Source organism: Zootoca vivipara, chromosome 14 (assembly GCF_963506605.1).
Source record: "Zootoca vivipara chromosome 14, rZooViv1.1, whole genome shotgun sequence".
In the NCBI taxonomy this organism is placed as follows: Eukaryota; Metazoa; Chordata; class Lepidosauria; order Squamata; family Lacertidae; genus Zootoca; species Zootoca vivipara.
The window spans coordinates 2,555,942-2,570,044 of NC_083289.1; the positions used below are offsets into that span (position 1 = coordinate 2,555,942).

The following is a 14,103-nucleotide window of genomic DNA, read 5'->3' on the forward strand; positions in this document are numbered from 1 at the left end:
CAAGAGCTGGGACCGAGCAACAGGAGCTCACCCCGTCGTGGGGATTCGAACTGCCGACCTTCTGATCGGCAAGCCCTAGGCTCAGTGGTTTAACCCACAGCGCCACCTGCGTCCCTCAAGGAAGGAAACCAAGGTGCAAAATGAACACTCAAGCCCTTCAAGATCCCATTAAGCGGGATTGCTTCCAAACGACTCTTAAGGACCATCTGCTTTCACAATTCCCTGATAACATCGAGGAACACTGGACCAAGCTAAAAACATCCATTATTGCAGCCTGGGAACAAACTATTGGATACCAAAACAAGAAACACCAGGACTGGTTTGATGAGAATGACAGTGAGATTGAATGCATTATTGACAAGGAAAGGAAGCCTTTCAGATCTGGCAAAGAGATAGAAACTGTGCCACTAAGACAAAAACCTATGCCAACGCTAAGGCTGAGGTTCAAAGAAGAACCAGAGAACTAAAAATCACCTGGTGGATAAAAAAGCTCAAGAGATCGAGCATTTAGCCGACACTCATGATGCACAGAGTTTCTTTAAAGCCACAAAGACCATCTATGGGCCAATAAATCATGGCATATGTCCCCTACACTCAGCAGATGGTAACACACTTCTAAAAGCTATTGCACTGCACTGGAGAGAACATTACCAACACCTCCTTAACGACAACTCCCCCATAGCTGCTGAGGTTCTGTCACAAATTCCACAAAACTAAGTTAGAGATGAGCTTGCAGTATCTCCAAATCTGGGTAAGTTGTGTACAGCTATTAACCAAATGAAAAACAACAAAGCCAGCAGACCTGATGGAATACCTGCCGAAATCTTCAAAGTAGGTGGAATTGAACTTACACAACAACTTCACAAGCTCATCAAAAAATCTCGGCTGAGACTGGCTCAGACTAGACTAGATTAACACTTTGTTGTTGTTGTTTATTCATTTAGTCATTTCCGACTCTTCGTGACCCCATGGACCAGAGCACGCCAGGCACTCTTGTCTTGCACTGCCTCCCGCAGTTTGGTCAAACTCATGTTTGTAGCTTCGAGAACACTGTCCAACCATCTCATCCTCTGTCGTCCCCTTCTCCTAGTGCCCTCAATCTTTCCCAACATCAGGGTCTTTTCCAAGGATTATTTTCTTCTCATGAGGTGGCCAAAGTATTGGAGCCTCAGCTTTAGGATCTGTCCTTCCAGTGAGCACTCAGGGCTGATTTCCTTCAGAATGGATAGGTTTGATTTTCTTGCAGTCCATGGGACTCTCAAGAGTCTCCTCCAACACTAGATGTCACTATACCCTAATTTTACAACTACAACTACTACTACTATTTGCACACACTGTACACTTCAGAACTATTTGAAATAGGAATAAGTCCCAAACACACAGAATCCCCAATTGCCATTCTTGGTTGCAGATACTTTTTGGGTCACTTTGCATGATATAGAAGAAAAGACACCCAGCTGCAGAATTCACACATGTTGCAGCGGGTGGGAAAGCTTTAATATTAATACATAATACTTGAGACCGTTCCCCTTCAAAATACTGACAGTAGATGGCCTGATCCTCTCCCCAGCTGCTGTTTGTACATATTTTAAAGGAGCAAGCTGAATTGCAACACTCTTGTTCTTTTCCGCCTGAGTCTCAGCATCTCTTGCTTTCCTGCATGAACATGAGAACATAAGAATGTAAAAAGAGCCCACTGGATCCGGTCCAGCATCCTGGTCTCCCGGCGGCCAGCCAGATGCCTACGGGAAACCAGTGAGCAGGATTCGAGCACAAGAGCATTTTGTGGTTTCCAGCAACTGGCATTCAGAGCCAATATGGTTAAATATGGTTAACAACCATCAACAGCCCTCTCCTGCATGAATTTGTCTACTCCTATTTTACTTGGTCTTTACACTCTCCAGGTTCCACCATTATGCCATGTAGTCAATGTGAGCACCCTGTGTCATTCCATCGTGGCACTGGGGAGTCCTGGGGCCCAGGAGGGAACACTTGGGACATCCCAGGGCTGGCCAACCTATGAGACAAGGTGAGGCAACCATCTCAGGCAGCAGGATCCATCTGGCGCTCCTCAGCAGCCTCCTCCACAGCAGTCTCTTGGCAGAGAGGAGCCAAAGCTGTTCTCCTCCTACCCTTGTTCCCGATGCAGATCTTTATCCCCTTGTTCCTGATGCAGATCTTCACTCACCTCTTCTTCCCTTGCAACAATTTATTGGGTCAGCCCTGGCACACGGCTTAGCAGCAGAGATATCCTGACAGCTGCCTCTTGCAGCTTTCAACCCCGTTCTGAAGCTGCTTCCTGCACAGCCGAAAAGCTTTTGTTCCAAGAGAGAAGCTTTAATCTCTCTGCTGAAAATGTCCAGGCCCTCAGGGGTGGCAGCTCTTGCTCAGGCACACCTGCACGGTGCCTGTGACAGGTAAACCAAAAGCTGGTCTACTTACCGCCCATTCTGTAAAAAAAGCATTTGGCTGAGGACTTCACATGCTTAGCTCATTCCTTTTTCAATTATTGTGCATTTCCACAGTGTATCTGGCACCCTCACAAATGCTATTTTGATAAGGACAGGGTAGAACCCAAACCAATGGATTCAAGTGGCAAGAAAGAAGATTCCAGCTAAAGTTTAGGAAGAATCTTCTGGTGATGAGAGCGGAATGGACTCCCTCAGAAGGTGGTGGACTCTCCTTCCTTGGAGGTTTTTAAGCAGAGGTTGGATGGTCATCTGCCAGGGATGCTTTAGTTGTGATTACTGCATTGCAGGGAGGGTTGGACTAAATGACCCTCAGGATCCCTGCCAACTCTACAATTCTATGATTAAACATAAACATATGGGGAAATTGTGCATGAAAATGCACATATTTGGTGAAAATAACACCTAACAGTACATATTTTTGTGAAAGTAACCTATAAGAAGAATCCTTGGAAAAGACCCTGATGTTGGGAAAGATTGAGGGCACTAGGAGAAGGGGACGTCAGAGGACAAGATGGTTGGACAGTGTTCTCGAAGCTACCAACATGAATTTGACCAAACTGCGGGAGGCAGTGGAAGACAGGAGTGCCTGGCGTGCTATGGTCCATGGGGTCACGAAGAGTCGGACACGACTAAACGACTAAACAACAACAACAACAACAACCTATAAGAATGCATTGTACTCCTAACATGAATGAGCAGTTACTGGGAGACACAGAGGTTGGCCCATTCGCCCATTCCTATGCACAAGGTTCAAGGCTGTTGCCTGAATCATCCACCTCCCTTCTGTTAGCATTAACAGGCTTTGCTAATAGGTTTGGAATGGGAAAGAAAGTCTCAATGATTATGTCAAGAAAGGAATGGCATTGCCAGCTGTAAAAGAAGAACAAAGAGAGGCTTGCCATGACACCATCCCACAATCCAAGTGAACTTTCTAAAAGGATTATGGTGCAAGACATTGCACAAGGCATGAGACACAATTATCCATGAGCCACGGTGAAAGCAAAATCGAAAAAGGAGATCCTACAGAACTCAATAGGAAGGGCTGGCAGCTGTAACACTGGACAACTCTAAATACACATGGCTCCATTGATAACCTAATTGTGCAATGGACATTCTCACCTTACCTCTTTGAATTGCTAAAAGCGTGTGTGTGTGTGTGTGTGTGTGTGTGTGTGTGTGTGTGTGAATAATTCATCATCACCACCCTGTTTGCAAGTGAAGATACAAGAAAAAGGAGATGGACTATCACTTTGTTTTTTTTAAAAAAGGTATTGAGAAGAAGAATTTTAGGGGAAAGAGTAACCCGAGACACAGTTCCCACAGGGGCGAAACTAGGCTTTATTTCACCCGGATCAAAGACCCAGTTTGGCACACACACACACACACACACACACACACACACCGCATTTGTGTACACACACAGAGAGAGAGGCTGGGAGCCTCAGTGGCGCCACTCGGGAGGCTTCATCTGGGGCAAAATACCTGGCTAGCCCTCACCCCCTGTAGCCACAGTTCTAGTTCCCATCCCATTTTTGCAGCAATTCAAGCTAAGTGAGAGTATGATGATGGGTGCAAATGTTTTCACCATTGTGCTTATTTCCTTCCTACTTCTAGAAAGGCATCATTTCCTAGAATCCTTTTAATTGGAGTTACCAGGGATTGAATCCGGGATCTTCAGGAGTCAATGCAGGTACCCTACTACCAAGCTCCATCACAAAGTAGTAATGTACATTAAAACGTCAATGAAGATTCAAGCATATTATGCATCAGTGCATCTTTTGATATTGTAATGCTTTGTAAATAAAAAAGAGATCCTAGAAGTGAAAGCACTAAGCAAAAGAAACAGCTAAAACAAGAAAGAGGGTGCTTTTTCTCTCTTTTTTTGAAACTGGCTAGCTCTCTCTGATGAATCTGAGGGCTGGAGGAGGAATTCAATACAAACCTACCAAATCCACACTTTCTGGAACAATATGTGAACTGAAGCACAGCCACACTTCTCCTGTATTTTACAATGCGGTTCTCCTGCTAAGGAAAGTGTAACCAACAACTGATTGATTGTTTTGGCAGGCATAAAATGCAAGAACATATCAGCTGGCAAATAACAGCCACTCCGCGTCATCTGTGAAATGCTATCGGATACAAAATATAGTCAAACACTAAATATCATGCTATCAGATCCATTGCATTCCAGCTATCAAATCCTGGCAAATAATATCAAATATTGACATCAGGATATCTCAAAATGTCAAGTAACTGGAGAATATCCAGCAAAATATTCAAAGGATTACTGACATCAGCGTTCAAAGGAGAGTGCAGGGAGGCAAATTAATTTAGTTGCTATGAAGTTCTCTGGAATACAGATTAGTTACATGCCAATTTTGCTTCTGAGGTTTATTGAACATTAGGTCATTTGAATGAAAGTACAAGTTCAACTACCGGTAATCAACTAGCAGCAATCTGTACATTCTTACATGACAGCTCCTTTAATTTTTAATCCCATCACTCTCCTGTTTTGATCAGAACCTGCCTAAAAGAGATTCCCTCTGTCAAGCACAGAGAGAACATAAGCTGATGAACAAGCAGAACATCGGATGCTGCCTGACACCATGCCAGAAAAGTGGTCCATACAGTCTAGCATTGTCTGCTCTGACTGGCAACAGCTCTTCAGGATCTCAGGCAGGGAGGGGTTTCCCCTCACCTGCTCCTAGATCCTGTTTCAAATGAAGATGCTGCCAGGGGCCTCCTGCAGGGGCTGTACCACTGAACCATGCTTCCTCCTGGCCATTCATTCCTTCAAAGCATTTGTTGCCCTCCTTTCCTCAGCAGGGCTCAAGGTAGCTAAGTACAATGCCATTAAAACAAGCTTCCAGCAGGTAAAAAACAAGTCATCCAAACTACTTATGGCACATAAGTCAGGCAAAACCTGACTTTCTGCAGGCAGATAGCATGAATAATATTAAGTTGTCACAAGATACATAAATATTGTTCTAGATATTACAGTATGGAGGCACTAAGAACGTTGTTGATGGAGAGATGTGGCTGAGTGGGGTGGGGTCTCCATGGATGAGGTTCCTGTAAGAGGGAGGTGTCTGGAGCACCTCTTCCCTGTCCTCCTTGGTCTCCCAGTGGAGTCCTATGCATCATGGATGACGACCCTGTGACCTTCAAGATGTGGTGGTACTCCAGCCCCCATCAGTCGTAGGCAGCATGGCCAGAGAGGATGGGAGTTGTAGTCCAGCCATATCTGTAGGGCCATAAGCTTGTCTTCCCCACTATTAATTCATTCATTCCTTTCAAATGTTATAAACTGATTTAAGATTGGTGGTCAGAAACAGAATATAAAGCATAATACAAATAAATAAATACAATAAATAAAAATAGAATGTTGACTCCTATTTTATTGAGTTTCAGCTTATAGTCGATTTTAATTATTTTTTGAACATTTCACATAGTTATTTCCCAGTGTTCTTATGGATAATTTCACCATTTTATACTTTTGAGGGCTTTTGTTAGCTTTTTTAATAATCAAGGGGCATATAATTTTTATTAAATAATTTAAATTAAAAAAAACAAAATAAAATACTTCAGAATGGCTTGGGAAAAGGGAAACCTTTCAACAAATGCCAAGAACATAACCATACTGGGACTTGCTTCACTTGTAAGAGAGGAGATTTCCAGAGAACCCGTCTCATAATGTGGCAAGCAGATGCCTGAGAGCGCCTGGCTGCAGGGGCCCATGTGGCACCATCAAGAGATCTTCATCCATTGATCTAAATGGCTGGTGCGGATGCAGGAGGGGAGGCAGGTTTTTCACACGTTTGCATTACAATCCTATGAATGTCCACTCAGAAGGATGCTCCATGGACTTCAGTGGTGCTTACTCTCAGATTAGCAAGCATGAGATGACTGCCATACTGTCCTCTGCATTTGTGTCCCCATCTCCCCTCTCCCAAAAACCACCCAGAGAGTGGCAAAGCAGCTACATTGTGAAGACCCCAGTTGAGCTTCAGGCACTCAGGATCAGAAGAGCCTTTGGCTTTAGGTCAAGAGATCGCTTGGTGAACAATCTGACCTTGAAAACACACCTGCCATCCACAATAAGGTCACCAGATATATATTTTTTCAATGAATCCGGGGACACGTTCCAACTTCCTACTAAATAGATGGATTTTGTCAGTGGACTGATTTGTAAAATCCGTGGACTGTCCCCGGGAAATGGGGACGTCTGGTAACCTTAATCTACAAGAAAATGCTACACTTCCAACTATGCTACAAACAAAGCCCAAGAACATGCACAAGGTTGTCTGAATATGGACAAACCTGGAGAGAGAGGAGAAAGAGAAAGAGGAAAGGTTGTCTTTGTCTCTGCGACGTCCCCTGGCATGGCAAACAATATATTTTAAACCAAAACATTCATCCACCCCATGCACATACTTTGCTGGTGGGTTTTTTTTAGTTTAGTTTTGATTTTGAGAAATCAGCACATAGAAATGACACATACAGAGAAAAGACACCCTCTCCAGGTGGGCATCATCCCTACCTTGCACTGCCCAGACACGCAGACGGAGGTTGCATTTTGGTCACACGGCGTTCCATCAATGACCTTCTCTGCTTGTCTCACGTAGAACCGATAACCTACTGCTCGGCAATTAAGTTCGCATTTCTGACTGCCCTTAACTGAAAGAAAGAGAGAGGGAGAAGGCCATGAGTATGGATAGGGCTGGGTTATACCACCATAGCGCAAACAGCAAGCTTGAGTGGGAAGAAGCTAATGGCGGGTTGGAGCTCCCCAACCCAGCCTTCACTACTTCTGCCTTAGGTGCACTTGGGGACACTGTTGGCCCTGGGTTCTATAGGCAAGAAGGCCCCAGTGGCCCTTCTCCCTGCATGGGCTACCTCTGCCTAGAGATGGAGAAGAAAATTTATGGGGTCACATTTTAATGCAAGCTCACCAGATTTTCACTTCCCCAAACAATACAGGCTTGTGATGCTTCAGAGCATGTTGGGATCCATCAACTGCCCTCAGCCCCAGCCAGCAAGGCCAATTGTCAGGGGTGATGGGGGCCATCATAGAGCAATGTCCGGATGGCCAGAGATTCCCCACTCTTGCAGTGCATGAAGCATTACAAAGCTCTTATTTGAAACTCAGACGTCTTTGAATTTTGCAATATAGTTATCAAGCCAAAGAATGGAAAATGACCTGTGAAGAAGTGGCAGGAGAGAGTGAGAAGGGCAGGCAAAGCCCACGTCCACCATCACTGGACCACCCACTACCAACTTCCCAGAGGGAAGGATTCCAAGGGAAAGGGAGGCAGTCAAAGTTAGCCCAGACCTCTGCTCTTGCTCCAGCTGGGCTCAGGTTGTTGTGTTTCCTTGTAGTTTTGCATATTCTTTAATGCATATGTGTATTTTGCAAGTTTGAGAGTGCCAGTCGAAAAGCAGGATAGGAAGAGCTTTTGACATGGATGTTAGCTGCAGAGAGGATTTCAATGACCCTGCAATAGAAAACCTTGAAAAATATGCATATGGTTGTATGGTATAAGAAGGGCTGTCCAACTTCCAAGAGACTGTCCAACTTCCACAACCACCATTTAAAAAAACTGGCAGTGATCTACCCATTCAATTGTCCAGAGTTGTTGATCAGGATCGACTAGGGGCATTCTGCAATCGACTGGAAATCATTATCAACCTGTTGGACAGCCCTGGTATAAGACTTACAGACTTTAACTATGGTAGCAGGGGACTCTCTCTCTCTCTCTCTCTCTCTCTCTCTCTCTCTCTCTCTCTCTCACACACACACACACACACACACACACACACACACACACACACATGCTGCATGTTTCAAGGGTGATGAGAGCATCCAGAACATGTTTATGTCTTCTGGTGGGACATTATTTCCTATGCTTCAGACTTTAGATGCTCAACATTCACCACCCATGCCAGCCTGGGAAATATTTATGCCTTCATTCATATTGGTGTGTCACCATGTTTTCCTCTCATTTGTTTGCTTTGTATATGCTTTGATGTAATACCCTGCTACCACACTTTAGGGCTGTTAATAATGTTGAGAAAGGTACCCCACAAAAGCTGTGTATAAATCTTATCAGTGTATAAATCTAATCTACGGTAACCATGCTTATTTCTGTGCAGTGAAATACTGTACTATGCCTACTCATTTCTGCAGATAACAGTGCTATTCAAAATGCACTGGAACAGGCCAAGTCTTCTCTCTTCCCTCCCCCCTACCAGTAAATTGGCATCCCCAGGTACAGATGCATCCCACCCTCCTTTGCTCCTGGCCACCCAGTGACCTTGTATCAGGATCTGGCAACACTTAAGAGATAAATGCTCACCAAAAAACCTCATTAATGACTAAAATTTTGGACACAAATGAGAAGGAAGAGTTATGCCAATTGACAGGACTAGAAATTAAAAATAAAACAAAATATCTGGGAATTTGGATAACACCGAAGTGTATAAATCTGTATGAAGATAACTATAAAAGAGCATGAAAGGAGATTAAAAGAAATATGGAAGTGTGGAATAAATTACACCTGTCGCTTTGGGGAAGAATATCAGTTGTTAAAATGAACATACTTCCCAGGATGATTTTTCTATTCTGGGCCATACCGATATTAGGAGGGGTAAAGTGTTTCCAAGAATGGAAAAAAGATGTTTGGAATGGTAAAAGACCAAGAATAAAACATCAGTTGTTAATGGATAAAAAAGAGAGGGGGGGGTTGCACTTCTGAATTTTGAGTTATACCATGCGGCGACAGGACTAACCTGGATAAAAGATTGGATAACTTTACAAAACCCAGAAATATTAGATCTAGAGGGATTAGACCAGGGGTAGGCAACCTAAGGCCCTGGCCGGATGCAGCCCAATTGTGGCCCGCGGATGATCCGTGAATCAGCATGTTTTTACATGAGTAGAATGTGTCCTTTTATTTAAAATGCATCTCTGGATTATTTGTGGGGCCTGCCTGGTGTTTTTACATGAGTAGAATGTGTCCTTTTGTTTAAAATGCACCTCTGGGTTATTTTGCTTGGATTACAAAAATTATTATTTTTTGCCTTTTCTTGGCCAAGCAGCTTGTAACATAGTAGTTATTGTGGGTAATTAGAAACTTCCTTCTCCTTTGGACCAGGATTTCTTTGCTTCCTGCTGGGCTGGAAATGAAAGCCTCATGATGGCAGGGCTAAACGGGGGGGGGGGAGGGGGAGCTGGGGTGGATGCCTCCCCCCCAACCCACAGAAACACTTTGTTCTGAAAGAGACAGCTACAGCTCTTCTGCGAAAGCACCAGACTCGCTCAGCAGGGGGCCTTGCCAAAATAGCACTGATGTCATTTCCATGGAGTCATAGCTGTTTAGGAACTAACCTTCTCCCTTGAGCCCTGCCTCCCTTTCCCCAGCCACCTTCCTCTCTTGACCAACTTGTGTATTTTTATGGACTGTAAGCTCCTTCAGCCAGGGACCCATTCTCTCAATCTTTATTAAGTGCCATGGAGACAGAAGACACAATCTAAACAAAAAATAAAAACAAGCAACAGAAAAAAGGATAAAACATATTTATTTATTTTTAATTAAATTTGTATACCACCATCCCTTGATCTCAGTGCAGTTTACAAGAAAAAAATGTGAGATAAAAACAAATAAAACATAATAAAAACAAGAACAGAAAACCCCACAAACCAATATCCCCTCCATCCCCTCACACAAAGACATTTAAAAGGGTATAGGATGTTAATCAGCCAAAGGCGTGGGAGAAGAGGGACGTTTTTGGCTGGCACCTAAAAACATACAATGCAGGTGCCAGCCAAACCTCCTTGGAGAGAGCATTCCACAAGCAGGGAACCACTGCAGAAAAGGTCTGTTTTCATGTTGCCACCCTCCAGACAATATAATAGTTAAAAGGTAATTGAACTATAACAGGATTAAAATTACGTCAAAACAAAACTTCACCTGCTGGCACACGGACAGCAAGGAGGGAGCCAGTCGAGTCTCTCTAGGGAGGGAGTCCCAGAGTCTGGGAGCAAGCAACCACAAAGAAAGCCCTCTCCCACATCCCAACTTTCTCCCAATAAATGTGTTTTTGTATGTTTTTTTAAACAAATGTACACATTTCTCAAGCATTTTCTCATCTAATGCATTTTTGTACATTATTCTCACTAGTATATTCATTTTGATGCGTATTTTCCACTAATATACACATTTTTGTAAATATTGCTGGAAGAACATCATCACAAAAATTGGACGTGTGAATTTTGAAGGATGGCCGTGTTTCTCTTCATCTTGTTTTAGAAAGCACAAATTTGATCAATTCTTCTTTTAATGTGAACTGAATTGAATTTCTCCCCCTTCCCAACCCAGAGCAACCTTCTATGAGATTCCCTAAGGCATAAGTGGGGGAATCCAGCAATGTGCAAACTCAGGAGCAGAATCAAACACAATGCCCACCTGGATCAGGACAGGATCTCCATGCCATCCTTAGTATATAAATGCTGTAATGATCTCAGGCAGGCAAACAACCCCCGATAAGAAGTAATGACTCTCTGGCAGTTTTATGTATGTTTATTTACAAAAAAAAAAAACCACACAAAAACACGCATTCAGAGCATGGCTTCTCACCTGCTCGCATTGACGATAGTTGGTGAGTCTGAAGCTTTGCTCCTCCCACAGCAGGAAGGACACCAAATTCCCACCCTTCCCCTCTTGCCCTTCCGTTGCCCTCTGATCTTATCCAGTTTCGTAGAATGGGGACTGAGAGGCTGGCCACCCTCCCCACTTTCACTTGACACAGTCTCAGTCCTCTGCTTATCTGCTGATTGCCTAGCAATGCTCTGGCTCCCTCCTAACTCTTCCACTTCTTGAGAGCTAACAGTGTCTTCTTCGAGAAGGGGGCGTCAAACTGCTCCTTCTCAGCTCTGTTAGTAAGCTCTCATCTGCAGAGTCTCTCTCTCTCTCACTTAGCTCAATTTCTGAGTCTGAGTCTTCCCTGCGCTCTGGTGAGCCACGTTCCTGACAAATTAAGAGGTTTTCTGCACTGGTCCAGTAAAATGCTTCAGCTGCGCTGTACAGACCAGGAACAGTTCTCTTTGCAGAGCATTAAGCACAGCGGCTGGATTCTTCTTGTGGTAAAATCCTTGTAGCTTTGCAGCAGAAACGACCCACGGAAGCCCAACTTTCGAAGACAGCTTTATTGCAGAAAAATAACAGAAACACCTCCAGAGCTTTTAGGCAAACAAAACAAACGCTCTATATATACTGAGCATCTTAACAACTTAATGACTTAACAACTTAAATCACATGACCTTGCTAATTTGCCAGCGTCTTAGGTTTAAAGTCCTAACACAAATGCCTTTAAAAGATAAATAACGTCAATCATTTTTATATAAATGTGGCAGTTCACCAGCTGCGGGTGGCCACACAATCCTGACTCGTACCACCTCCAAAATCTTAATTAAGCAGATAGAGAGATAATTTTCCCCCATATTTCTTTAAATATTGTTTTTTTCCACACATTAAGCACAACAGCCTGCTCCCAGGACCTCACTTTTTACCTGAGAGATTCTTCAGCCATTTTCTACAGTGGAGGAAAGAAACAAGAAGCCAGACAAAACGCATGGCAGTGTTCCAACTACCCCCTCCGAAAGTTGCCTCAGTAAGTTAATTATATACAGTTACTGCTCTTTCTTTGTTTAATGGGGGGTGAGGAGAGAGAGAGAGAGAACAGAACTCTCTCCCATGCAATGGGGCTATGATGTGGTGGAAATCACCAATGAGAAAGAACAACTTAGTTCTTTGTGGTAGAACAGGAGATCGAGAAAGATGACTGCATCAAGGAAGGCTTACAACCAACCACTTCTCAGGGTTCCAGCCAGCCATGCCCTTTCCCATTCTGGCCAGCATTCCATGCCTACTGAGCATGCTCCGTCCCCATTGGCCTTCCCTGCCCTTAGCGTTGTTTCCCCAAAACTATTCCTCCAAGCCAGCTGATTCCTCCCCCCCCCCCGATCCTGCATTTAGTTCTTGGTAAAGATGAGGAAGGGAGAGTTTATGAGTAGGTGCCAAAAAATCAGGAGGCCTGAAGGACAGACAAGGAGAGCTGTGAGAAAGTACACAGAATGACTTCTCTCCCAGTCTTGTCTAGAATCTTAGAATTGGAAGGGATCCTCTGCCTAGTTCTGGGCACCACATTTTAAGACAGATATTATTATTAATTATTATTACTATTACTATTATTATATTTGTATACTGCTCTATACCTGCAGGTCTCAGGTTGGTTCACAGGATATTGGCACAATGGAGCATATTGAGAGGAGGGAAACTAGGGAGACTAGGGTGGTAAAGGGCCTGAAAACCAAATCCTTGAGGGAGCTCTCAGAAGAGCTGGATATGCTTAGCCCAGAGAAGATTAACGGGAGACATAGTAGGTGAAAGGACCAGCATTCCCATTAGCTTGCATTTTTCAGTTTCATTATCGGGTTTATACTTAACAGCATTTAAAAACAACACAATAAAATACAATGTAATAAAAACCAACTAGTTAAAAAACAATAATTAAACATGCTTGGAATAAGCAATTAAAATACAGTTTGCCCTGGCAGCAGACCAGCCTCGCCTGCACCTTAGTTTCCAAAAGCCTGTCTGAAGAGGAAGGTCATAGCTTCCTGGCAAGGAAGAAGCTGGTCTGGCTCTCTCGCAGGTCACCACCAGCTGTGCTTCTGATGTTGATGGAACCAAGAGAAGGCGTTTACCCGAGGATCTTCACTGCACAGCCAGGAAGGTTCATATGGGGAGATATGATTTTTCAGGTACCATGGGCCCAAGCCATACAGGACTTTATAGGTCATAACCCACAGTTTGACTAGTGCCCAGAAACAGACTGGTAACCAGTAAAGTTGTTTTAACAAGGGAGTTACATGCTCCCTGTAATTGACCCCAGTCAGCAGTCTGGCCACAACATTTTGGGCCAGCAGAAGCTTCCACACACTTTTAAAAGGCAGCCCCTGCATGGAATTGGCTGTGGACTAGATGACCGCCAAGACCCCTTTTCACGATTCTACAGCTGTTCCTTTTGCAATCCCATTGTGAAACAATCACACAGTTTGTTACTCCACTGCAAGAGAGCAAGGTCTTTGGAAATTTCCATCAATATCTGAAGACTCCATACTTATAAGCTGTTTAGAAAATAACTGGAAGTTCCCAGCTGGACCACCATTTAAAAGCAGCATCTTTGAGAAGGCAAAGGCATCACGCTTGTGGTTCTTCCTATCTATGCAGGAAGGGGTTACAGATTACATTTGCTTTAAAACAAAACAAGCAAGCAAACACATTCTTTCTTTTCTCTTATGCAATCTGTTTGCATGTCTTAAGAAAAATGTGTTCACCCAAGGGAAGAGAAAAGAGGTAAAAAGGTGCTTATTTTGACTTTTAAATGCAATAGAATTTGGAAGGGCAGCAATGAACTGATTATACTCTGGGCACCTTCGCTGAATCAATCAGAATCTAAGTCACAAAGAAAAGGCAATCCAATAGGCAGACTTGAAAAGTGGAACTGCAACTTGTAAAGTCCCTCTTTAAAAATGGGGAGAGGAGAGGATTTGTTTTTCACAGGCTCTGTG

At 43.7% G+C, this 14,103-nt stretch overlaps 1 protein-coding gene across 12 annotated transcripts in view; it reads right to left on the reverse strand.

The window, feature by feature from the left end:
- THSD4 (thrombospondin type 1 domain containing 4) overlaps positions 1-14,103 on the reverse strand; it is a 369,711-nt gene that overhangs the window by 181,757 nt on the left and 173,851 nt on the right. For all 12 annotated transcript variants that reach the window (XM_060282606.1, XM_060282603.1, XM_060282605.1 and 9 more), the window contains one exon: positions 7,012-7,148. In XM_060282606.1, coding sequence (XP_060138589.1) covers positions 7,012-7,148 — 137 coding nt within the window. The remainder of the gene's footprint in view (positions 1-7,011; positions 7,149-14,103) is intronic.